This window comes from Marmota marmota, unplaced genomic scaffold (assembly GCF_001458135.2).
Source record: "Marmota marmota marmota unplaced genomic scaffold, marMar, whole genome shotgun sequence".
Lineage (NCBI taxonomy): Eukaryota > Metazoa > Chordata > Mammalia > Rodentia > Sciuridae > Marmota > Marmota marmota.
Genome location: NW_025999977.1, coordinates 45907918 through 45935906, shown reverse-complemented (window position 1 = coordinate 45935906; position 27989 = coordinate 45907918). Strand labels below are relative to the sequence as shown.

Sequence of the window (27989 nt, the reverse complement as noted above, 5' to 3'; positions counted from 1 at the left end):
CTGCCTCAGTCTCTGAAGTAGGTGGGATTACAGGCATATGTTAGTTACAACGCCCAACTTCCACTTATATTTTTAAAAATCAGCTTGTTAGTTTTTCTTTTTACTATCTGAAAAAATTTTGAGGAAATACTAAATATATATATATATATATATACACACACATATATACATACTAGAAGAAATCTGGAATCTTTATAACACTAGTCTTTCAACCCATACATATGGCGAGTCCTTCCATTTAAATCTTCTTAAAGTTTACAGTGTAAAGAATTTGCCCTTCTTCAACTGGATGTATTCCTAGGTACATCACAAAGAAACAATCTTATGGGAATATATTCTCTACAAATAAGATACAATTTTCAATGTCATCTCAGGACACATGCTGTTTTCATTTTAAAAAGTTACTTGCTGAGGCTACAAATCCCTTATGAAGCAAACCCACTTTTTTTTAAAATGGAGTTACTTTTTGGTCCTGTGTTTGCTTGGTGTACATTAAGTACAGAGCAATGATATAAACTGGTCTGTGAATTGTTGGTAGATTAAAAAAAAAAATCAGTTCTTAGAAGTCATAAATTTTTAACATAAACCTGTATGTAAGAATCACATTTTTGAAAAGACTCATATAATCAAATTTATAGTTTGTACCTAAGGTATGTTACAAAATGTAAAATTTTGCAAAAATTGATAAAAAATGGTAAATCACAAAGTTAAAATTTTCCATGTAAGATATATAGATTTACTTCACAGCTTAGTGAAAGTATAAAAAGTTGAGAAGATGAAATGCAAATGTAAACAATAAAATGACAGTTAATGGTATAGAACTGAGGTCAGCAAAATTTAAGAAAAAGTTCCAATTTGCAAAATATATATTGGAGGCAACATTTCAAAGCACACATAAAAGGAGGTTGCACTTTTTAAATTTTCTACCTTTCATCGCATAAACTACACCCTGTCCCTATTTAAAATATGCAGTAGTACACAGATTTCATGTTAATGGAAGGCAGGAAGGAAGAAAGAAAAAACATTAGGGAGATGTTGGAGAACAAAGTCAGAGACTCATATAAAATACATGGGATTCTGAACTTTCAGGCTAAACAGCAAGTCAGACACTGGAGTCAAGTTGTATGTAAATTATGATTTTTTTTTCATTTGGTATCTTTTCATGTGACAATCTTTTTTTTTCCTGTATTATGAAAAGTGTAGCTTTAGGTGGGCATTTCATTCCAACAAAATGCACAAAATCACTATGACAAGCAAAAGGTATTGCTACACAATTACAAACGGTTCACTTCCTTTTGATATCTATATAAAAGAATATCCCCTCACCCTAAATGCCTAGGACTAGAAATGTTTCAGATTTCTGAGTTTTTATATTTTGGAATATCTGTATGGAATTTACTGTTTGATCATCCCAAATCTGAAAACTTGAATGAAATACTCCAATATTAGAAAATTTTTGAGTGTCACTTCCGTGCTCAAAACATGACTCTGATGCCAAACTACAGGGTTAGCCCAAGTATTTTCTAGTCTTTAAGTTTGTGATTACCTTAACTAAATTACTGGTGACAACATTCTTAGACACTGAACCACAGAGTCAGATAATGAGATTAAAGGGCAACAACAACAACAAAAAACCCACAAGGGTAAAAAGTAATCACTGTTAATCACTGGCAGAAAACCTATCATCAAAAATTCCTCCATTCAAGTAATAATTCAATTTCTTCATAACATATTTCCTACTAATCAGTAAATAAATGACTGTTAGATCTATCAAAGAATTGCAGTAGGGTTTTAATTTGTGGAAACCTATAAACAATAATCTGTTAAGATGTGGATGTGCCAATCTCTGAGCTGCCCATTTCAGATGAACAAATATTTGGACTTCAAAGGTGCTCAGATAAGAACTTTTACATAAATCTCTAGAATTAAATTTAAAAATAGACATAGTAGCCTAGCAATTATATATATACTTTAATAAATAAAAGAATAACTTAGGCTACAAAAAAATAAATGGTTTCTGAAAGGCTGGTTAGAATATACTACTTATGTGCTTGGTAAAATTGTTCAATTCCTTATAGAATAGCATAATAGAAAAAAGTGAAGATAATATCAGGAGCCAGAAATGCAAGCTACCCTCAATTTTGTCTGAGCAAGTCCCTTAGGCTCTGATTTTTGATCCCATCACTGAGACAATCTATGTCCACAACTAGGATGAAATGAATACGAAGGTATTTCAGAAAACTACCATGTGCTCGGGAGTTATAGGAAATCTGACCTGAAGGACAACAGCATTTTCAGTGATAACTTCAAAATAATTTATATTGTTCTTTGCTTTCATTAACAAACATACATAGAACAGAAAAACAGCACATGGCCTTATAACCAAGTTGGTCACAAGGCCAGCATTTTAACAAATAACAAAATTTTTTAACAGAAAAAGTGATACTAAGATTTAACATTCTATTTTTAATATAAAATATTCTGATTAGGATTAAAAACGGGTTACAAAATTTTCCAATCTATAGCAAATTTAAACACACTATTTATTTACTGTATGTATGACATTATCTTCTGAACTGACAGTGACCTTTCAATAAATGAATCTCATTGAGGTCAAAACTCACATTACACTTTTATACATCTTTTTCTTAAGAAAAAAAGCCAGTTGAAAAATGTGTATTAGAGGAAAAAGTCAAAACCTAAGTTCAGAATGCTACTTTGTATCTAAAAAGTTCCATATCAATCTAATTACTATGAGAACAAAAATCAGGGCAAATCAGAAATCATCAATTACATAAAGAAGAAAAAGCTGGCTAGTTACAGATAGAATTTTTTAAAAATACTGGAAATACTCAATATTCTTCATAAAAAGTACAGATGTTCCTTGACTTATAATGCGGTTACATCCCAACAAACCGATCATAAACTGAAAATACTAAGTCCATAATGCATTTGAACACACAGGTTATGTGAACACCCTAGCTTAGCCTCGCTCATGCTAAATGTACTCAGAACACTTACACTGGCCTACATTTGGGCAATATCAACTAACATAAAGCTGACTTCATAATAAAGTATTGAATATCTCATGTATATACTGAAAGCAAAAAACAGAATGGAAGTATGGGTAGGCACACTTTTGTACCGCTAGAAGATGACTAATAAAACAACTTCAGGCAGAAAATTTCTCAATCTCTTGTGTTCAATATAACACGAGAAGAAAACAATTCATTTAATGTTGAATGTTAAACCTAAAGCCCAGAATTTTACATTGCATTTCAGGTTAAATCACTGAAGTTCTGTTTCTTTATGCTTCTTTCCTGACCTCCAGTAAGTTAAGTGCTGTTTTTTAAAAAGTAGTCAACATGGGAATCATTCAGAAGGGGCTCAAGTGGCCAAAGATGGTATAATTTTAGGGTGTCTCTCAGAACACAATGGACTAAAACAATTTCCTCCAAAACTATTAATCTGTAGGTAACAATAAGGATAAACACCCATGAGTCATCTTTAGAGACTGCCAGAACATCGACTATTATTCTGAAAGTTAGAAAATAAGGGAAAAGAATCAAACATTATCCTCAGTCCTGTATGAATTGTCTTTCAGGTTAAGCTCATAATTAATAAGAAAATTTTTTAATTTTTCAAAATTTGCAGATACTAAGTGCAAAAGAAATACAAAATTAAGAGTATAACCAATTTGCAAGCTCTGAAGAAATATTTAGGGAATGATCAGAAGTTGCTAAAATGATCAGAAGATTTGGCTTGCAATTTTACAATGGACACAAACAAATGTGTAAGAGAGAACGCACACAGAACCACATCTTGCCAAAATAAACCAACCAACCATGTTACCAAGTCTCTAGATCAAATCTCACTTACAGAAAAAATAGACCGACAGGCACATGTTAAACACCATCAGTGGGAAGCAGTCATCAAACTCAAAAATGTGGGAAACTCAACAGGACAAAGTTTTTAATTTTTTTCCCTAATAAATAAATGGAAAGAAAAAAGGAGAAACAATTGCAGATTAAAAAAAAAATCAAATAAATGCAATGTATATACTTTATTTGGACTCTGATGCAAACAAAACAACTGTAGAAAAAAATACATTTAAGTAAATTAGGAAAATCAGATAGTAAATTAGGAAAATCAGAGAGTTAATGAGAAATTAATTTTAAAAGGTATATTTTTTTAAAGTAGAAGACTAGAATTATTTTTTAATACTTCAATACATTAGAAAACAGGGTTGCCAAATGCTGAATGTTTTCTCTGATATAAGGAGGCTGATCAATAGTGGGGTTGAGAGGAGGAGCACGGGAGGATTAGTTGAACTCTAGATAGGGCAAAGGGGTGGGAGGGAAAGAGAGAAGGCATGGGGGTAAAAAAGATGGTGGAGTGCAATATCATTACCCTAAGTACATGTATGAAGACACCAATGGTGTGAGTATACTTTATGTATAACCACAGATATAAAAAATTGTACTCTGTACATGTAATATGAATTGTAATGCATTCTGCTGCCATATATAACAAATTAGAATTGAAAAAAAAAAAACAGGGTTGCAAATCTCAACAGAAATGTTCTAGGTTATTATAAAAAATTAACACTCAAAACTTATAAGCTAAATAATTGTTCCTCAATCAAAAAATGACTACTAGTCTTCCCGCAAATAACATATGTTGAAAATACCTACGCTTTGGGAAAAAATGAATCATCTATTTTGTAAAGTCAGACAGAATGTTGCTATTAGAAATTTCTATGAATTTCAAAAAACTGACAATCAAAGGGAGGGCTGGGTTAAAAAAAAAAAGTTTCATTATATACTTTGGGAATACAGATCTCAAGGCCTACTGATAATTATAATGATTATAATGTTCATCTCTTAAAATAAAATCTCATAAGAGAAAGTACTAGAATTCCAACCAATTCTAATGAGACAGATAACTTATCTATATTGTATGCATGTCATACATATGTAGGCTGAGTAAAATGATTTACAAAAATGAATGTGAATTCATTTCTAGTATAATTTTATGTCTCAGAATTTTTGAAGACTTGACTCAAAAAGTCATCAGAATTTTAAGACTTGTCTCAAAAAGAAATCCCTTTCAAGGATATAAAATTTAAATAGATATTTTTTAGATTAGGGAATGTGGACACCTTCTATCATGAACAGTATGAAAAGAGAAAATTTATGAAATCTGAATTATTTTTAAATTGACAAACTATTCTTTGTTAATAACATTGCCAGCTGTATTACAACTAAAGCAAAGGAAAATTAGAAGATTACAAAGGAAAATAAATAATACAGATAATTATTATTTGAATCAGAGCTGTGTGTTTGAATACTGAATTTCAAGATGAAGGTAAACTAAGGAGTTTAACTATGGATATAAAAAGTACTAATCTGTAATAAAGAACTGATGGTTCAAGTGATTATTTCCCCAAACTAACTAGAATTCCTTTCTATGCAAATAGTAGGCTAGATTCTTTAGAGAAAAGGAGAGAAGCACTTATCTAGATTCAGCTTGATCTAACGAGGTATCTAAAAAATAATTTATATCCAATTTCCAAGCTCGCTATATAGAACAACGCCATTTACAGAGGCTCTGAAGCACAACATAAGCATTAACAGTCGAATGGGAATCTGATCTGAAACCTATCTATGAAAAGATGACAGGACATGACAAATATAATCTTAACAATAAAACACAAAACTAGTATGAAGATCTATTCTTAGATTTCCTGTGCTCCAAATTTTTGGTCCATTTTAAAGGCATGTATTATGGGATGAGTAGGAGTGTCTCAGTAGTAATAATAGGAGCAGAGACTGAGCAACTCCAGTGACTAAGAAGAACAGATGATAAGATATTAGGCTAAAAACCAGTCATATTTGGTTAAGTCCATATAAATAGTATAGCAAAGATGATTTAGGACTCCATCTCAATAAATTAATTCATTGTATATATTCAATATCTCCAAAAGAACAAAGATCCAAAATTGGGAAAGAAGAACCATAGCCTAAAAAAAGAAAAAAAGGAAGGAAGAAAGCAAGGACCGAATGAACCTATCTCACTGTGCAATAATATAAATTTAAATGATGATTATGGTAACATATAACTTTATTATATGGACATTTACTGCATTAAGAGCTTAAGGAAAAAAAAAAGTTATACCCATATGATTGGGAGTGGCGGGTTCGACTGACTTTCTAATTTAGATTCTATCTGCTTAAAACAGCAACATTATTTCTGAAACCATAAGCTAATTTAAATCTTTCAAAGCACATAAAACTCAGCAACAGAATCTTTCAGTTTCAGTTGAGGTAATTAGAGTTTAAAAAAAGAATTTAAAATCTAATTTTTTTTTCATGAGGGAGAGATTCATACAGAGCCTCTCATGTCCAAAAACCCTTCAAAATACATTGTTATCTAAACAGATAAACACTTCCCAAAGAGGGATAAAAAGGTAACCGTAAACTTGATAATCTGGGAGTGGGGACAATTTAAAAATAGAAAGTTCTATATATTCCAGTTTCAGGGGTATAACAAGCCTAAAACTTTTTTTTTTTTTCTTTAACATACTGAAAGTAAGAGAAGTACATGGCCCAGGTCCATCAACTTCTCTAACAAACAAACATACTAAAATCAAATCCCTTGATGTAACTCTTTAGAAAAATGGTTGAGCATTTAAGGGACAAAGCAAAAACCACTGCACTAAACTAAATTATTTAAGTTTAATTTCTGTGTGAAGTAGTTCAATTACTACTTTTCTTATGGTGTGCAAAACCTTTGATAGTGAAATTTCTCTTTCACTATCATGTAGAAACAACTCCTCAGATGCTCTAAAACACACAAATCAAAAGCACAGACAAGGAAAAAAAAAAAAAAACCACACCATTGTACTCTGTAAAAGGAACATAAGATACAACAGGGGGTCTTTACCTTACTGTACATTAGACCCTCATTTTGGATTTTCAGGAAAGTAGAACTTTTTCAAAAGGCTAATATCTAAAAGCAAAAGCAATTTGGCATGTTTTATCCAACATCAAATATTTCACATATATTATAAACACACACACAAACACACATACATGTATACATACAAATAAAAAGGGTTTTGGTTTTTTTTTTACCTAAATGCAAACTGGATGAGGATCCATGTGATGAAAGTGATGGCGGTGGCGTAAGTGAATGTCCTGGAGTTTGGCTTGGCAGAGGCATGCCTATTGGACTTGGAGAGGAGGAAAATCCCAGACTATTGTAAAATGGTTGCCCTATGGGTGCTAGGCTGCTACTAGATCTTTTGTACAAGTCAGAGCTAGTAGATAGAGACTCTCTCCTTGTGGCACTACTACTTGCAGAACTGCCAACTGAAGAAGAAATAAAAAAAACCCTAATTACATACAGTGTTAACTGAATAAAACCTATCCCCAACTCTTGCTGGGCAATAACAGATGTGATCACAATAATTATTTTTAGAAACATTCTGGAGAAGATAATTACTGTGATAACGATATGCTAAGTTATTAATCATAAAAGGGTATAAATGCACCCCAATAAAGTAACCAAATACTTAACAGAGCAGTAATGTTTCATTATTTCACACATTCAGCACTGACATGTACGATTACTGTGCTTTAATACCCTGGTATGATTTATAAACCCTGAAATTGCAAGTTGTTTGCTTTAGGACACACTAAAGAATAAACTCAAATAAGGTTTAACTTTTGGTATTATCCTAATCTATGGAACCTGGTTCTTACACTTTAACTCAATGCCAAGAAAAGATTATGCTAACAAAAGGAATATTAATACATTTCCTTCACCATTTACATTTGATTTGGCTGCTGCGTTCAAAACATAGCTCTTTATAAGCCCATATTGGCCCGAATATTAGTCAGTGTGTAATACAGATGGGAGCTAACTCCTGAGTACTATTCATGCTATACATTCTCCATATTCTTCAACAACTAATATTACAGTATATATATATGAAACTGCTGAACATTCTCTTGGGAAATTAACAATTCTCATGACTGTCACCAAACCAAAGACATGCTTTCACTTCCAGGACTCATCATTCCTAAGGGTCTACCTAGTACTGGCCTCTTTGAGTCCCTTACTCAAAAAATTCTGCTTTTTTTCGTGTTTTTTCTTTTTTTTTTAGTAAGATGAAATACAATTTATTGTATCTCATATTCCTTATTACATTACATGCCAAATTCTTTTACTTCTATTAACCTAATTTTCTTCCTTTTTCCATTCCACCAAAAAAAAAAAAAAAAAAAAAAAAAAGTCAAAAGAGTATGTTAAGTATTACAGAAAATCAGATAGGGAGAGTGGAAACGAAGTACTGAGTAGTCATAGAAGTTCTGATAATTTTAAACTGGGGGTAAAGAAGAACCTCTATAACAAAATTATTTATGAAGAAAAATTGGAGAAGAGAGAAAATAAGCCAGTATGGCTGAAACAGAGTGATAGAAGACGATTAATCAAAATGACTGATCAGGGGACAATATGAAATAGGAGAACCTGGACAGAAAGCTAATCCAGGTGAGAGATGTAATGGTGACCAGATTAGAGAAGAGGGAAGAGTTAGATTGTGAGACCCAGCAGCTAGATATGAGACTAGACTTGCAGTGTTAGGAAAAAAAGGAATGAACTGTTCTTCCTATGTTTGGCCTAAGTTTTAAAACAATGGAGTTGCTATTTACTATGCAGTGGAGATGGGAAACACAAGGCATTTACCCAGTCTACATTTTTGTAATTTATTAATGAGATTCTGCCTAGTATCTTATGATTATTTAATCTTCCTGACACTAGTTACTTATGGCTTCTGTCATCCCACCGCCCCCTTACCCAAGTACTGAAGACTGAACCCAGCAGCTCCCTGTAAGATATAGCTCAGTCCACAACTGAACTATATCCCCAAGCCTTCTTTTTGATGAGCCGTTCAGAGGCTTACAACTCTGAGTCTTTTGAAAGAAATAGTTTTGAGATAATTGATCCTTTTGATTGCATGTGTGCTATTTCATTCACATCAGCATCTCTTTATTATGCTCTTCTTTATGTTCTTTGGCTTTATTCTCTTTTTAGTTTTCTAATGGATACACAGTTCACTGATTTCTAGTCTGACATATGCTTTAAATCTAGACATTTCCCTTTTATGTAGTTTCAGTTGCACTCCACAAGTTTAAATTTTAATAATTTACTGTAATTCAGTTCAAAAGTTTCTAATTTCCATTGTATTATCCTTTTGTAACTGTGATTGTATGAGTGGTAAGGAAAGGGAAGAAGAGATCAAAGAGGGATAATACAGATGGCACAAACAATTAAGCAGAAAGATTAAATAGAAGACAATGATCAGAATGTGAAAGATAAATGCAAAAGATAGAAGGTAGAAGAGTTAAGAATAAGACTTGAAGAAATATCAATTTTCTCAAGTGAGCTCTTTTTAATAGCTTTATACTGTGTAGATGAATATGGAAAGCTGGAGATACTTCATGCAGAATGGAAATATAGAAGGCATTAAAGAAAGGCTTTGAGTGTGGGAATCATGTGAACAGCCCACAAGGTACTGAGACATACAAACACTAAATCTAGTAAGGTTTCTCATGATTTTTATATTCTTATTTCTAAAAAGGCTAAATGTGGTAGGCCAAAAGGTTAAGTAAAATAATTTACTGTAAAGACATATCCTACAAGTTTTACCAACTTTTATCACTACTCCAAAAAGATAACAGTATTAAAAGAATGTTTTCTTCTAGAATTATAACAGAGTTCACTGTGGAACAAAACAAAACAAAAACAAAAAATAAAGCAGAGGCTGAGAATATAGCTTTTGTCCAGCATGAATGAAACACTGGGTTTGATCCTCACACTACCAAAAGAAAAGTTAACAATAAAGAGGTTTCTCATAGAATAGAAAGAATAAAAGTGAATATAAAAATAAATTCTAAGATTAAAGTTGATAAAATATAACAGAAATAATAAGTAAATAAGAAATAATAAGATAAATAAATAAATAAGAGAAGAAATAAGATTGGAGCTGGGGTTATGGCTCAGGGGTAAAGAGCTTGCCTAGCATGTGTGAGGCACTTGGTTCGATTCTCAGCACCATATGTATACAAATAAAGATCCATCAATAACTAATAAAAATTTTAAAAAAAGAAAAGAAATAAAGACTACCAGCTAGCTGAATATGAAGAAAAAAGAACAAAGACATTTATAAGAAATAAATATAGGACCAGCATCAAGAACCTAGAATGATTAGTAATAGTTTACAGGCAGCAGCAAATATACATAGGACAGAAGCATGTTCTGAATTCCAAGATCCACTGAGAACCTAGTTAGACAGGAAGCTCTATTGTTCTCCATGACTCCCCTATCTATGGGTAGTTAAAATCTAAGAAGAACCATAGTAGTCTTAGTTTTAATAGCTTTCAAAAACTCCTGACTCACTTCTTTTAAGCCCTGACTCCAGATGCCTATAATAATGTCAGCTTCACAGTCCATTTCCCAATAGGTTGCTTATGCCAAGGTTTCTAATCTACAACAGCTCCACAACAGTAGCTTCCCAGGAAGGAAATATGTATAGCTGTGGTAAAAGAATAAAATTCAAGAATGCCCCCTAGTCTACTATTATTGGTACTTCAGGGATAAAAGTATGAAACTATCTTTTATCCAGAGAACTAGACGAGATGTTAGACTCAGACCTTAGAATTAGAGAACAGAATAAATGCAAATTACTATATACATCCTTAAAATAACACATAGAAATATGTGTCTGCATAAAAGAAACTTTTGATGTTATTAAAGATCTTTTCCAACACACTGAACACATTTTCTAAATGATCTGAATAGAAAATGTCATAATCTTACAATTAATGGAAATTGGAATCCACATTTCATTAATAAGTAATCCCTAACACAGAAGTAACCACTCATATGTCAAAAGTGAAAATTAGCACACTTACTGATATTCAAATGTGGCCTTTAAATTTTACCTTTACAACTAATAAAAGGGTTGGAGATGTACCTTAATAATAGTGAATGAGCCCCTGACCTGTAGCAACTAAAAAACAAACAACCCCCCCAATAAAAAAGGGGTACAATCCCCAGGATCCCCCCAAAATTAACCACAGTATTAACAAAACATCCTGATTATGCATTTTGGTCTAAAGAAAACATTTCCTTCCTCCACTATTATTACAGTAATCTATCTATCTAGTTTCACCAAAAACAAATCAAAAACAAACCACTCTAATTGCCCTTTTAGAAAAGTTGTACAGCGGCAATAGACAGAAATTTTATAGTGTGATTTTCTATACATTAGGTCTTCATAAGCATATTAGAGACAATGTTGCTATCAGATTATAAATAACAATAGTTTAAATGGGTATAAATAGGTTAAACATGATCGGACAACGCTGAAATTAGAAATATTAGTTGCAAACTTTTCAATATTGACCAATTAAATGACTATTCCCACAAGGTAGGAATGGCAAATAGATTTTTTGTCTTATATGCCAACTCTAACCAACTGGTTTTAATTTCTAAGCATTATACCAAAAATTCTGGGCTAGGTTCAGTTGAAAAGATGCTGTGGTTCATGTTACAGAGAAAAAGAATTTGATATACATATCTGCTATTCAAGTCACTGAGTCTCATGACCTCAGTATTGATTTCAACTATTAGCATGTGAGTTCTAAATAATCTTTTAGAAGGTAGGTAAGACTTCAAAGACACTTCTGATTTATTCACTCTTCAGGATGGACAGACCACAAATATTATTTTAAATCTATTCAAATATCTACAAATTCCAGCACCCTGCAAAAAACCAAAAAAAACAAAACAAAACAAAAAACAAAAAACTACAATTAACCAATTATATACCTGGCATGCCTGTAGCAAGACCCTGACCAAATGCCAAAGCTGGATTTGCAGCTGCTGCAAGTGATTCTGCTTGCTGCCCTTGCTGACCCTGATTGGGAGTAAGAGGACGCTGGCCTGCTCCAGCACGAAGAACCTATAAAGGACAGATGGCTTTCTTTAAAGCATTATCATACAGTAAAAATTTACCATAGACAATTATGCAAACACATTTCATACAATGAAATTTATATTTAGCATGAAAATTATACAATACTTCACATAAAAAATATCACTGGCTCTTGACAACTTTAACAATCAATAAAGCAACATGGAGGTTCTAGAAGGTCTGAGGGTAAAAATTGTTTCTAATATCAATATTCTTACCAAGGTGGTGGTGGGGGGGAGATATGGATATTTGAGATTTGAGAGCGGGGAGGAATGAAAATGAATGAGTAAGACTAAAAAAAATTAAATTTATTTTCTAAGATTGAAACTGAAACACAGGAAGCTTATAGGAAGAAACTCTGATGATCTGTTATGAGATTATGATACAGAGCAAAAAATTCAAATCAAGTTTTCAAAATTCACAAACACAAAACAAAAAACTAACAGCTGCTTTTTAAACATAAGTTAAAACTTAAGTGAAAAAAAAAAAAACCCACCAAGATAACATCAAAACAAAGTGAAAAGTTCTGGAGGCAGGTCAAGTTTTACTACTTTGCTGCGCACAGCTGTTTTAGTGCTGATATACAAGCATGATGACCTTAATCATAAAGTTCACAAACAATTCAGGACAGAGTAGATAAGTAGATTCACTGTAAATTTACCACATTCGTCAGCAATACACACAGGTGTCTTAAGTAATGACAGGTTAAAAATAATGTATTAAATAATGCTGTGATATGATGTACAAGGACTAACCCAACAGAGCATCAATACAGTATTAAAATATAGTAAAGAAAATTCCGAATAAAAAACTAACAGTCAAGTAAGCAATGCCATTGTATTAAGTTGCTTCTTTGATACAAATATGATGAATGTTAACAGTCAGAATTGTGATATTTACCAAATAGTTTGTTTGCATTTATCTAAGAAAGGGGTTGATATAAAAAAAATCTCATGATAAACATTTTCTTTCTGTTTTAAGAAATTAAGGATGAGGTTAAGAAATTAAGGATGAGGCAGAAAGGTAGCAATTTGAGGCCAGCCAGTGATACTTATTAGCAAAACTATCTCAAAATAAAAAGGGATAGGAGGGGCTGGGGCTATAGCTCAGTGGCAAAGGGCTTGCTATTTACAAATAAAATAAAGGCATTCATTCTGTCCATCTACAACTACAAAAGAAAAAAAAAAAAGGGCTAAGGATATAGTGGTAGAACATCCATGGGTTCAATCGCCGGTATGGTGGGGGGAAAATAATAATAATGTACCTAATAATCTAATTTTACATTGGAAACATACTAATATTTAAACTTGTAATTTAAATACCTGGATAAAAATGAAGGTGTAATTATTTTGATAGTAACATTATTACTGCACTTTTAAGTGATGAAACTTAAAAATTGCTATTTTAATAACAGAAATAAAATATAACCAACTCTTTGAATTCATATAATACTAATCAGAAAAATATGCAATAAATAGTTGTATACCAACTATACGACAGCTACTATGTTTCACAGAGGAAAAAAGAGAGAGAGGAAAAAACACCTTTAACACCAAAGAATTCTCAGATATTATTTAATGAAGGAAGGCTTACCTGTTGCTGTCCAGGCTGAGCTTGTGAGGCTGCTTGCTGATTGGCTGTATTGTTTGCTGCAGCTGCAGCTTGTTGCTGAAATAAGTTGGCTGGATACACCCCCCATGGAACACCATAATACTGAGGTGGAACCACGGCTGGACCTAAACCCCATCCAAACAAAACAACAAAAAAACCCAACAACTAGATTTTATATTACCACTGGATTATAAAAGGGGACAGGTATAAAACTTAAGAGCAGAACATGTCCTTAGACTCTTCTACCCACTTACATGAGCTATATCCTTTCTCTTTTTTCTGATTCTATTAAGAAGCAAATATCATTCAGGTTCGGATTATTAAGAGAGGAAAGTATTCAAGAATGACAGCTATGGTTTTAATGGAGATATGTGAAGCACAGCTAAATACTACCAATAAACTGACAGGACACTTAGTCTTATATTCAACATATACATACTGCCAGTTATGGCCTGATACAGACGGACACAGATAACACATTCAGGGAACATTGGACAACAAAACTTGTTAGAATTTCTTATGGTCAATTTGTTACTTCTCTGAAAAAGAATACTTTCTGATAACTGAAATGAATTACATTCCCCCGCCTTTTGCTTTTCCAAATATAACATAAAACTAGGGTATATTTGGGTACCAAGCTTGCTACAAAAGTATCTGAATTGCAAGCATTCAATTTAAAAATATTTTCATATTTGAAACAGAATTAGCCAAAATTCTCACAAAGCAATAGCAAATTATGTGAAAACAAATGAGACATCCGTGTTTATGTAGTTAGAAAAATGAGACTAGTGAGTCAAGACAAAAACTAGATACAAGCTCAGAGAAAACCTGAGGTAAGAAAGCAAATTAGAAAATACAAAAGAAATTGTTCCTGTTCTAGTACTTTGTTCAAGATATTTGATTTGTGAAGAGCGAACAGAATTAATTATATGCATAATAATGAATTTTTTGGGCTTTCAAAGATATCATTAAAATGAATACAATATCATGATTTCTAATTTATACAACACTCTAAAATTTTATTAGTCAAAATTTAGAACATTTGCTTTGTATATATTAAAAAGTCAAACTCTCAGTTTCCCTTTGTTATAGAAGAAAATGAAGCCAAATAGTACTGACCAAATAACTAAAATGAAAAATATGTAAACTTAAATGCAAAAAGTATTTCTAAAGAACACAACCTATAGCATGGAGTATTAAAACATTAAAAAAAGAAAAATCTTAAGTTTCAAAATCCTCAAACTCCTAAGAAAAAAAAGTACACATTGTAAAAACAATAGAGTCACACATCTACCTAGATCCTCACTCGCTAACATGGCCAGAAGCCACTTGTGGGTACTGAACATTTTAAAGACAGAAAAGACCAACTAAGATGAGCTTTAAGAGTATAAACTTACACAGGATTTTGAAGACAGCATGAAAAAAAATCTATTATTAAAAAATATTCATTATATGCTCAAATATATCTCAGATCTATTGACCTAAATCAAATGTATTATTGAGATAAATTTCACCTATTCTGTACTTTTACAGTGTGGCTACCAGAAAATTTTAAAGTTCATTTTCTGGCTTACACTGCATTTCATTGTATAGCACTGCTGCCTGAGTCCAGAATGTGTAGTATGCCTATTCCCAAACTAAATGACCTCTTAAAGTTGTTACTTTCAGTTCCAAAAGTAAATGGTTTTCTGTATGGCATTATACCAGCACTTTATGTACTAACATCCAGTTACACGGCACTAGAAAAGCTCACATTATTGAACTGCTCACATTATTGAACTGATATATATTTCTACACCAAAGTCACTGACTACGAGAAGTTTTAGTCTACTAGTTAAGTATGGAGCAAGATTTTGAAATTAATGTATTTCGCTCACTTTTTAAAAAAGATCTTGAGTTTGAAAGTTCAACATCCCAGGAAAAGTAGACTGTTCAACAGGCATGATAACAAATAAATAAATACCTGGTATTATATTAAAAACATCAGGTTGATAAGTGATAATCACTTCAGAGATGATATCTTTGAAAGCCAAAAAAAAAAAAAAAATAGCCCCAGTCTCAAGTTTTAGAATATAGCCCATCAGCAGACTCATTCCAACAAACACATTTCTAAGGCCAACAGCAACCCATTCTTGCCTTTAAAAACAACGTAAACCATGCCTAACTCATTTCTGTCTTTGTAGTCATTTTAACCTAAAACAAACATTTCCCAACAACCTTACTTAAAATCACAAATAGCACTGCTCACTAAGACTGTGTCTGAGCACCTCACAACTCTTCCTCACTGAAATAAGCAACAAATACATTAGGGGTGTGTATGTGTGTGTGCGTGTGTGTATGTGCGTGCGCTAAGGATTGAACCCAGGGCCCTTGTGCACATGAGGCAAGCACTCTACCAATTGTATCCCCATCCTCAGTACACTAGTTTTCATGTCAGGTTTTTAAAATTTTTTAAATTTTAATTTGTATATATGACAACAGAATGCACTACAATTTTACATTACGCATAGAGCACACTTTTTCATATCTCTGGTTGTACACAAAGTAGAGTCACATCATTCGTGTCTTTATACATGTACTTAGGGTAATTAAATTAAACCCCTATCTCTCACCATGCATAAAACTTAAGTGGAACAAGGACCTAGAAATTAAACCAGAGACACTGCGTCTATTAGAAGAAAAAGTAGGCCCAAATCTCCATCATGTCGGATTAGGCCCCAAATTCATTAATAAAACTTTTACAGCACAAGAATTAATAACAAGAATCAATAAATGGGATGGATTTAAACTTAAAAAGCTTCTTCTCAGCAAAAGCAACAATCAGCCTACTAACTGGGAACAAATTCTTACCACACGCATGTCAGACAGAGCACTAATCTCTAGAATAAATAATCTCTAGAATAAAGAACTCAAAAATTTTAACACCAAAACAACAAATGACCCAATCAATAAATGGGCCAAGGAACTGAACAGACACTTCTCAGAAGATATACAGTGAATCAATAAATTTATGTCAGATTTTGAGTGGTAATCTTGGGCTTTGAAAATTTTCAGGAAGTTCTTTTCAACTCCATCCTACCTTTTCCCCTTCCTTCTGGTACTGGGAACTGAACCCAGAGAGGTGCTTTACCATCAAGCTATACCCCCAACCTTTAAAAAAGATTTTTTTTAAAATTTTAAGATAGGGTCTTGCCAAGTTGTTGGAATTACAGTTGTGCGCCACAGCTCCCAGCTCTGTCCGACACTTTTTTCCCAGCTGGCTTGCACATTTTAACATTACTCAAGAAACTTTAAGATCTATATTCTTTCAAGACTTCTAAAGATCTTATACTACCCCTGACTCGGATATTCACACTACCTACCTCTAATACGTTACTTTCCATTGTCTCTGTAGGTATTAAAATGGAGATGCACAATCAACAATGGAAGATTTCTAAAATTAAAAAATGAAAATGCAAAACAACTACATAAAGGAAAGAAAAATAAAAGGGTTATTGCTTAGGACTTTCCATGACATTACAATTGAATAAAAATAAACTCCCAGAGGGGCTGAAGCTGTGGCTCAGTGGTAGAGAGCTCGCCTAGCATGTGAGAGGCACTGGGTTCGATTCTCAGCACAGCATACAAATAAATGAATAAAAAAAATAAAGGTCTATCAACATATATATAAAAAAAATTAAAAACAAAAACAAAAAACTCACTGAAAATTTCAATCCATTCTGGATGTTTCAGTTTTTCTTAGGAATTGCAAATTGCCAAAATAGATAAAAATAAAGCTTAATCCAAAATTAAAACTAAATTCATAACAAACAACAAAGATGAACAATAAATTACCTGCTAATGTTGCTGCTGCAGCCAATCCTGCTGCAGTATATGGATCGGTCCCCGGAGGAGCAGCACTAATAATATATGGATTTGGCACAAATGCAGCTGGAGCAAGGCCTGCTGAGAACACACCAGCTACATTTAAAAGGAGGAGAAATAATGAATAAAAATGCAAAGTATATTTTCTTCATTAAGTAAAAACATTTCTATTCTGAATCTGGGAGGGGGAAGCAAAGCAGCAATATAATGGTTCAATTTTTTACTAAGTGACCCTGGGTATGTAACAGTAACTGATTCTAAAGTTTTTTGTTTAAGATGCCGGTATACCTTCAGTTACCCTGTATGATTTTTTGTGAGAATTAATTCCACTCCTTGGAATACCCAGGAGTACTACAAGTGTATGTTCACATTTTTTTGCTTGTTTGTTTTTAGCCTTTACTAAATATAAAAGTGAACTTAAAGTCACTTTTTTAAAAAAAACTCTTCTTTATTTCCCTATTAACTTGAGGACAAAGTCAAAACCACTTAGTATGAATCAGGAAGTTTGGCAGACTTCATTCTGGTTATAACACCAGTTTTATTTCATTTTATTCTACAGCTCATTCATCCCATCAACCCTTTCCCAAATTTAATATCCCTCCTCTCTATGTCCATAGGACTTTCTATACTGTTTTCTAATTGGTAATTGACTTTTATTGATGGATAGAGTGCTTTGTCAGGACAGATCGAATCCTCCTTCCTTGTGTTGAATTCCTAAGCCACAGTATAGCTTACTAAAGACTGAATGAGAAACTACTACTGAACAGTAGTAGTTTTAGCTTTAAACACTTACTATGTCCTACTACCCTACAGAACTTTTAAATTCTTTGAAAATGTGTTGTCAGGGTTTTCTCTTCTGGAAAGTAACTGAGATAAGTGAATAGTAAGGGAATAGTGAATAAGGATGTATTTAAAGCTTAAGGAGATCAAGTTTGTTCAAGTTTAAAAGATAATGGGGGATTATAGGTATAAGTAGATGAATGTAAACTAATTTTACCCAAAGGGGAAAAAAATGTAAAATATATCTTATCTAGGCCTTAAAAAAAAAAAAAAATCAAGATTCTGAAACTACTTTAAAACCTTATTAGCTTTCAAAGTGTCCGACTATGATCCACAATACAAAATACATTTAAGATCAACTTATACATAGAGAATAATGCCACAAACAAGTCCAGCAGAAAAGATTTTACTGGGATTGAAGATGAGACTCAGCGGTAAAGTGCTTGCTTGCCTAGCACACGGAAGGCCGAGGGTACAATTCCCAACACCCACAAAAATTACCTTTTGCAATTCCAATACTCTATATTGTGCAGCTCTTAATTTATTACTTTCCACATTATCTGTTTGATTTTTTTAAAAATATAGGCCACAACCCACAATAGTGACTTCATGTACAAGTACAAACAGCCATTTTCAAGATCTGTTTTATAAAGGAATTAAAAATTATAGTGTGGGCTCAGTAAAATCCCCTTCATTTGCTCAGTTATATTCTTATTCTCATCTGTCAGGAATTTCTTTATCATAAGAATAGAGAATTCTATATTAGTAAAAACTAATACTAAAAAAAATTCTACAAGCTAGGCCATCCTTGATGGAAAAATATTCTATGGTTTACCATAAAAAAACATTATTTTAAAACATTAAAATTACTATTGGAATCTATCAATTAGAAAATAATTGGCTTATACCCTTCTCAATTTTTAACATTTGATATTGTAGTCTATAATATTTTAATATGCTTTTTCCACTTGCCAAATAATCATAGATCTTTAAGTCATAGACCATATCTAGCTCATTTATTTAATGGCCACAAAGTATTTATGCTATTGTATAGAAGAAACATAAATAGTCTACTACAAAAATACATTTTGATGGTTCATAATCTCTTACTATAAATAGTTTTTTTTTTTAAACTATGTGGGTCTCTATAGTATCATAGTCTTATGAAAATTCATTTAAATGGGCAAAAACACATAAATTCTTAATCCATTTCCAGACTATCCTCCAGGAAATTGTACCAATTTACATTTCTATTAAGAATATTGGAGGATGCCACTCACACTCTTGCCAAAATAAGACCAAAATAAACTTTTTAAACAATTTCCAACCTGATACGTAAAGTAAAACATTAAAATAAACAAAAGCAACCATTTTGTCTTAATTTGTGGTTCTGATTCTCAATAAAGTTTTTTTAATTTTTTTTTCTCATTTAAATTTCCAATCCAAAAGGAATGAGGCTCAATTATCCTACCACGATATTTTCCAAATAAACATTCTTTATTTATTGATTTGAAATGTCAAATCAGACTAAAATTCATGCCACCACGATACTCTACACACACAAACACCCACACCCACATATACACATACACACAAAATCAAGATTGTTTTTGTTCACTAAACTACTTGTATATTCTTAGGCTAATACATTGTTTTAATAACGGTAAATAACAATAAGCAAGTCCTGCTCCTAAATTTTAGCTTTCCATTAATTTTCTAACACAAACATCAAATTTCTAAGTTTCAAACAAACAAACAAAATATCCTGTTGGAATTCTGACTAAGCATTCATTAAATGTACAACCAGAGAGATGAAAAACTGTGCTCTATTTGTATAATATGAATTGAATTGCATTCTGCTGTCATATATAACAAATTAGAATAAATAAAAATAAGAGTCAATTTTGGGAGAAGTGACATTTTTACAATGATGATGCTGAGTTTTCCCCAAAAAGCCTGTGTCTCCATTTTTTCAAGAGTTCTAGAAAAGTTTGTAGTTTTCCTTACAAATGCCTTATATATCTTTAGTTATTCCCTATTTCACTCTATAGCTTGTTATTTTCATATCCTTATTACTATGCAATGATTGAGTGTTCTGGAAGATTTTAAAAATTTTACTTCCTAGTTCATTTTGTCTTAAATAATAACAGCCAGGTAGTTATGCAGTCTACATAGAACTATTTTTTTCCAATAGTTTTTACTTCCAAGATCCAGAAATGGTTCATTTTGCATCATTTTCTGATGTGAAGACCTCTAAGGATGTTTGACAGCTTAAGGCTTTTATTTTTTAATGTTCTGAATGTTTTCAAAGTTCTTTTTAAAACTTAAAGTCCCTTTATTTTTATACCTCGAGTGTGAACTCTGTTGCATGACTGTTGTAGCCGACCTTCCTTATTTTTATTATTATTTTGTTTGAAACACTATCTTTTGTGAATTTTTCCTGCATTCACCTGTCCATATTTGGTATCAAAAGAGCCTCAACTACATCCTAGAAACTAACCTCCAAATCAAGCATTCTATTAATAGTTTGGGATTCTTAATTTATATAATTAGCATTACTCAAACTCTAATCCTGGTAGTTTATTTCTCTTGTAGGTCTTCACAGGCTTTATTGCCAATTACTGCTATCAGTTTTCATTCAATGTCCTGTGTTGTAAAAATTCCCAGCTGTCTACAAAACCTTATCTTTTTCTTTGAGCTCACAAGCAGATGAGCAGAGTGTCAATGTCTGTTTTAAAAATATATTGCATCTATTATCACCTTTTGGCCCACTCTATGGGCTAAGTGCGCCCTGTTAATCCCTTAATTTTTTCCTTCTTTTACAAATTAGCTAAGAACAGTCTGAACATATTTAAATGGTTGAGGAAAAAAATCGCTAAAAGGAATGTATATGAAATTCGAATTTTAGTGCCAATAAATGATACTCATTCATGAAACATTTATGGCCACTTTCATGCTACAATAGCACAATGTAGTAGTTTGTGACTGAAATCATATTGCCTACAGAGCTAAAAATAGTTACCAACCCCTTAATATATGAAAAAGTTTTATCAACCCCCATCCTAGCATAATCTTTACAGTTGCACTGACAAATGTGGCAGTTACTAGCCCATATAATCCCTGGGCATTTCAAGTGTAGTGTAACTTGAGATTAGCTCTAAGTAGGATAATGCATACCTGATTTCAAACACTTAATATGAAGAAAACAAAATTTCTCATTTATAAGCTTTCAACTGATTATTTTTTGAAATGATAATAGATATAATGGGTTAAAATAATCCATTAGTAACAAACAACTCATATTAATTTTATGTATTTTTAGACTTTAAAATCTGACTACTAAATAACTAAAACTACATATTATATTTCTATTGGATAATGCTAAATGAGCCATTAGCCAGCCAAGACATGACTGAGCAAACTTTGATAAAATGGATTAATTTTTACAATCAGTCCTTTTTAACAGTGGAACTAAGATGTGGTGGTCATCTTAGATAGAATTATTCTAAGAAAGCATAACTTATCTCAGTCAGGTTTTCAAATTCATTTGAATTATCTATATGGTTTCAGAGTTCTTTTGCCACATCTTTGAAGGTCATGTAAGTCTAATATTACTTAGTGTATTACATGATTTTAAAAAATAGAATATCTCTAGAAATTCTTTTTATGAAGCAGTATTTTGATTCAAAAACTTTTAAAAAACCCAGCAAAAATAGAGACTAAAGTCACTTTAATAATGATGCAAAAGGGGCTGAGGATGTGGCTCAAGTGGTAACGTGCTCGCCTAGCATGCGTGAAGCATTGGGTTCGATTCTCAGCACCACATAAAAATAAAATAAAAGATATTGTGTTCACCTAAAACTAAAACTAAAAAAAAAAAAAAACAAATGATGCAAAAATCTTAAATAAAATATTAGAAATTGAAAAAGAAAGTTAAAACAACAAATGAATGCATACAAGTCATTTTTATTTTAATGAAAGCATGATTTAATTTTAGAAAATACCATTCATTAAATCTAATATGATATTCAAGATCTTTCATGCATGTTTAATGAATGACAGGAGGTTATTTGATGGCAAAATAAAATATTAAGAATAAATATTTAAACTTATATGACAAACTTTAAAGCACTCATGAACAACACCAAAGCAGACCTGAATAATCAAGTAAAGAGACATTATGCCCTGGATAAGAATACTTAATATAAGGATACTAATTTTCCATAAGTTAATTAAAAAACTTAATCTGATCTTCTATAAGTAGATAAGTTGATTCTGAAGTTGTTATGGGGGGAAAAAAACCTCACAATGGTAAATTGGCAAATGATGAAAAAAAGTTTTAAGATTCCAAAGAGCAACATTAAAACATATCATAAAGCCTCAAGTAATATAAACTGTGTGTTGCATGAACATACAGCAACCAGTACATTTTTAACATTACGAGAAGAAAGGATTAAGTACATGGATAAAAGGAATTTAGGAAAAAAGACAAAAGAAAACAAGGCCTGGGTGGATGTTGCTATTAAAGGTCAACTACAAATGTGGACACCTTTGATTAAAAACAAAAGTGAAATGTGGGACCTAGGAAACCTTATTGCACTGATACAAAACAATAAGAAATTAAGGGAAGAGAACAAACTTAGCATTATTTACCCTTCCTTCCACAGATTCTGATAGAGTATTCACAAGTTCTTTAACTAGAAAATAACTGAAGTTTAGTTAAAGTCAGATAAAATAAATATGGTTCCACAACATCTACACATGTAATAAAATGACTAAATTATATACAGTACCAGTGTCACATTACTGGTTTTGATAATGTGCTGTAATTAAGATGTAACCATTAAGGGAAACTAAACAAAGGAGTATGGGATCCTTTGCACTCTCTTTGTAAATTCCCTGTGAATTTATAACTATTTAAAAATAAAAAGGAAAACCCCTACTAGCAAGGTTTATATGCAGTTACAAGATTTATATGTATTAATAAGCAATAAAGATTTGTACTTGATGGGAGGATGGAGTAAGGAGAACAACAAAAAACCCAATATAAACAATAATATGTGCCAAGCTTAAACTCTAGTAGGTTGCAAATAAATAATTCACAAATCTAAAGGTCAGAGATCATATAACTTAATGAAAGAAAATATTTTGAGAAATTTTCTTGGAATTCCTATTTCTAAACAAATTTTAAAATGAACACTTTTACATGAAAGTGAATACAAATAACCACACTTGAATGTCCACACATTTAACTCTAGCCTTCACATGGGGAGTGGGGGTAGGAGGACAACACAACACTTAAGCACTGATAACTTTTATCAAGTTTGAGATCTTTATTTAACCAATGATGAAAATAATCAGAGTAGGGCTTGGGGATGCACACTGGTAATTCCACATACTTGGGAGTCTGAGGCAGGAAGATCACAAGTTTCAGGCCAGCATGGGTAACTCAGTGAGACCCTGTCTCAAAATTAAAAATAAGCCAGGTACAGTGGTATGCACCTATAATTCCAGCAGCTCAAGAGGCTAAGACAGGAGGATCACAAGTTCAAGGCCAGCATCAGCAACTTATTAAGGCTCTATGCAACTTAGCGAGACCCTGTCTCAAAATAAAATAAAAAGGGCTGGGATGTAGCTCAGTGGTAGAGCACCAGGGGTTCAATCCATGGTAATGCCAAACAAAAACAAACTAGAAATAATTCTTCCTCTAATTAATACTCTTGCCATATAATCTATTACTGTTGATCTCAACAGGATGATGGGATGTTTCAAAAATAAACAAAATAGCACCAATTGTTAAATGGGAAAATAAAGAGTAACAGTCTAATAACTTTAAACAAGATTTTTCTAACACTGTAGTCAAAAAAAGCAATTTACAGACTCACCTATATGTGGCTGCTGAGCTGCTGCTAATGCATATTGCTGCTGTTGAGCTGCAGTTAACTGCTGAACTGTTAGTGCATTAGTTCTCTGAAAGAGCTATTAGGAAAAATATTTAATACAAATATTAATTTCAAAATATTTCACATCTAATTAGAACGCTGTGAATAAAATATTTTAAACACGTATCAGAAGCACTCAAATGCAAGGACATTTTAATCAATAAAACATTAAATGTTCAAGAAACTCCACCATTCATATCAATGCCTCATACTACATTGGTTATATACCAGTATATAGTTACAAGGAGTTTCTTAAAGAAGGTGTATGATTTACCTGCTGCTGGGAATTGTACTCAAAGAGGCCTACAGTAGCTCCTGAAGAGTCCATGGGTACCTGGTTACCAGGATAGTCAAACTGTAAGGAATCCAGACCAACTTGTTCCATGGCATCCAGATTCTGAGTTTCAGGATTTGAAAATTCCTCAACAAGTGGCTTATTAGCTGTAGGATTAGGAAGAGGACCCAATCCTTCTGGGGGATTAGTATTGGGGCCGAGGCGCTCAACTACTTCAGTTGGAGAGGCTTGACGACTTCCAGGAGTACGACTGGAAAAAAGAAGAAAAGCATTATGTGTAAATATAAGTCAAAAGGTAAAATGAGAAAGTAATGAAAATAATGAAAAACAAATAGTTATAAAATATGAAAGCAAATAAGCCATTCTGAGTCACTAATCATTTCATATCTCAGGTCCACTTCCTTATCGAGGAAAGATGATAAGGAATGATGATAAATAAAGGACCTGGTGGTTCCAACTAACAACTAACATTCTACTCTTTCCCATTTCCCCCCTAATATAACTTGAGAGGTGACATGGTTTCAGCCGGGTATGGTGAGATTTTCTATAATCCCAGCTATTTGGGAGGCTAAGGCAAGAGAATCACAAATTCAAGGTCAGCATGAGCAAGGTAGTAAGACCTTGTTTCAAAAAATAAAGAGGGCTAGGGATGTAACTCAGTCATAAGAGCACCCCGAAGTTCTATTCCCACTGCCCACCACCCAAAAAGATGACATGGTTTTAGTAGTTTTTATATTATTAATAATCACTCTCCTCAATTTCAATATTCTAATGACCAACTCAATTTTACTGGTAGGAAAAACTACATAGAATTACGATCTAGGCTAATACAATCTGAAACCTTTGCCTCAAATCACAGACAAAATGAATGGTAGGTATGAAAATCAAACTATTATGTAGCAAATGTGGGAAAATTCAAAATCAAAATCCATCCATCATTCTGCTATCCTGCCCACCAGCATGTAATTTTTTCATAACATCTTGCTTACTATTATTTAGAGGAAAAAAAATTGGCCATAGATCATTATGGTCTTCATGACTTAAGAAGGTGAAACTTGCTAGACAACAGAAAATGAAACCAAATGAAGACCAAAAAGACTGACTCTTGACTCTTTTAAATATGACTTTTGAGTAAATCATTTCATATCTCAAGTCCATTTCTCTATCAAAAAAAGATGATGAGAAATGATGATAAATAATGGACCTGGTGGTTCCAAATAACAAGAATAAAAGAAACTGTTTATGAAAGTCCTCTATGACAGGTATCCAGAGACCATCTTTATCATACCAAATTGTTTCAGTCTAAATCACCAGAAAGAAATGTAAATGTATAACATATGTATCAAAAATTAAGGCAGGGCACACAGTAGAACATGCCTATAATCCCACAGACTCAGAAGTCTGAGGCAGGAGGATTCCAAGTTCAAGATCAGACCCAGCAACTTATCAAGACACTGTCTCAAAATTAAAAAAAAAAAAAAAAAAAAAAAGACAAAAACAAAAAACTAAAAAACACCACTGGGGCTGTAGCTCAGTATTGGAAGGCCCCCTGGGTTCAACCCTCATTATCCCCCTACAAACTCTTTTGCTGGGCATGGTGGTACACACCTGTTAACCCCAGCAACTCTGGAGGCTGTGGCAGGAGGTCTGAAAGTTCAAAGTCAATCTGAGTTTCAAAAAAGGGCTGGATATATAGCTTAATGCTAGAAAACTATGGGTTCAAACCCTATCATACAAAAAAAATTTAAAATAAAAAGACAAAACCTTTCTCTACTATACTATGGCCTCTTTAATTTTCTCCAAGAAATTCAAGTTAGAAACAAATTAAACATCAGTTTCTTTGCAAAAACACTCTTCACAGTCTCAATTCTATTCTTACCTTTTTCTAATCCTCATTTATAGTCTGTATTTTCTTCATAAATATTTATACAGAACCCTTTCACTTACAAAAAAGAATCAGTTTACTGTTCTGAGAACCATGCATTCATGGTATGTTCAAACATAAATATAATTAAGTTAATGGCAATAAGTATTTTACCTGGCTTTTAATGCGAGTTGTTATGTCCATCTAACTCTGTCCCTAAATTCAGGTGCTCCACAATGACGTAAATATGCTAGCATGCAGAGAGCAGTTTGCAAAGCCAATACCCAACTATAAGAACTCTTCTCCAGATAGTTAACTGAATATACATTTTATTTAATAATCAGGCATTGTCCTTGCAATATTAGATGATTTTAAACTCCTTTCCTCTTTAGCCATATCCACTTGCATGGGAAAATTTCAAAGTTTCGTTTTTTCATTTGGACCATACCAGAAAAAAAAAAAAAAAAAAGAAAGGATTTTGTTTAAAACCAGCCAATTAAAAAACAAAACAAAACAAGTTTCCTTGGGTCTTTCATTCATTTCAGTTCTACTATAGGAATGTGTACGTCGATATGTCACTTAACATACAGATTCATGACATGCTGACATAGTGATCGTGATGGCCACAGCTATTTTTTGAAACATTTTTTATATTGCCAAGTAATGATTAATATTGTATTTAAATTAATTAATGGTTTTAAACACATATCCAAAATAAAATTTGAATGCTTATAAATTTGGTATTAATATTTTAAGGGGAAAAGTAAAAACTTCCACACAAAATAACTCAAATACCAAAAGCAGAGGGCATTTAAAAAAAAAAAAAAAATCATTGTACTATCAGTGGTGCTCTTGCTATAGTTAGTGGTGTATTAACACTTCAATTATAAATGTTTAGTCTGAAGGGTTTATAATTAACTGAATATTAAGTGCACACTGTTTACTAAAACTTAGGAAAAGAGCAAAATCAGAAAATGAAAAGGTTTTAAACAGCACAAAATTTCGCATTAAAGAGGTTTATAGGCTTTGGATGCTTTTTTGCACTCTGAACAGATAGAAACACTGCTGCTTTTAAGAAGTAATGTTATTCTGCTTTGGTAATTTAAGGTAATAAATGCAACCCACCGTGCACCTAAACGCTTGTTATCTAGCATTCTATGGTTCACAAGATCACAAAGGAACTGTTCATTTTCAGGTAAAGTCTTCAAAATATCTGATTACTATAGTGTAAAAGTATATGAAATCAGTATGAAGTAACAATTCTGTAAGATATAAAGATATACTGTCTAATTTAGTGTCAAAGGTTAAAGAAGTACTAAATGCCTAAAGACAACTACAGCTGGATATGGTGGCACATGCCTATAATATCCCAGCTAGTAGGAAAACTGAGGCAGGAGGATCACAAGTTAAAGGCCAATCTTGGCATATACGCAAAATCCTGTCTCAAAAGCAAAATTTTAAAAAGGGGTGGGAATGTAGCTCAGTGATAGAGCACTTGCCTAGCATTTGGCCCTGGGTTCAACCCTTAGTACCATGCACGAGAGAGAGAGAGAGAGAGAGAGAGAGAGAGAGAGAGAGAGAGAGAGAGAG

At 32.5% G+C, this 27989-nt stretch overlaps 1 protein-coding gene across 1 annotated transcript in view; it reads right to left on the bottom strand.

Annotated features, from left to right (window-relative positions):
- The window catches only part of Pum2 (pumilio RNA binding family member 2), an 83383-nt gene that overhangs the window by 20038 nt on the left and 35356 nt on the right, over window positions 1–27989 (bottom strand). Inside the window, exons 6-11 of the mRNA XM_048804958.1 lie at window positions 24515–24785; window positions 24184–24277; window positions 17489–17614; window positions 13637–13779; window positions 11894–12031; window positions 7137–7521 (exon numbers count right to left, since the gene is read on the bottom strand). Coding sequence (XP_048660915.1) covers window positions 7137–7521; window positions 11894–12031; window positions 13637–13779; window positions 17489–17614; window positions 24184–24277; window positions 24515–24785 — 1157 coding nt within the window. The remainder of the gene's footprint in view (window positions 1–7136; window positions 7522–11893; window positions 12032–13636; window positions 13780–17488; window positions 17615–24183; window positions 24278–24514; window positions 24786–27989) is intronic.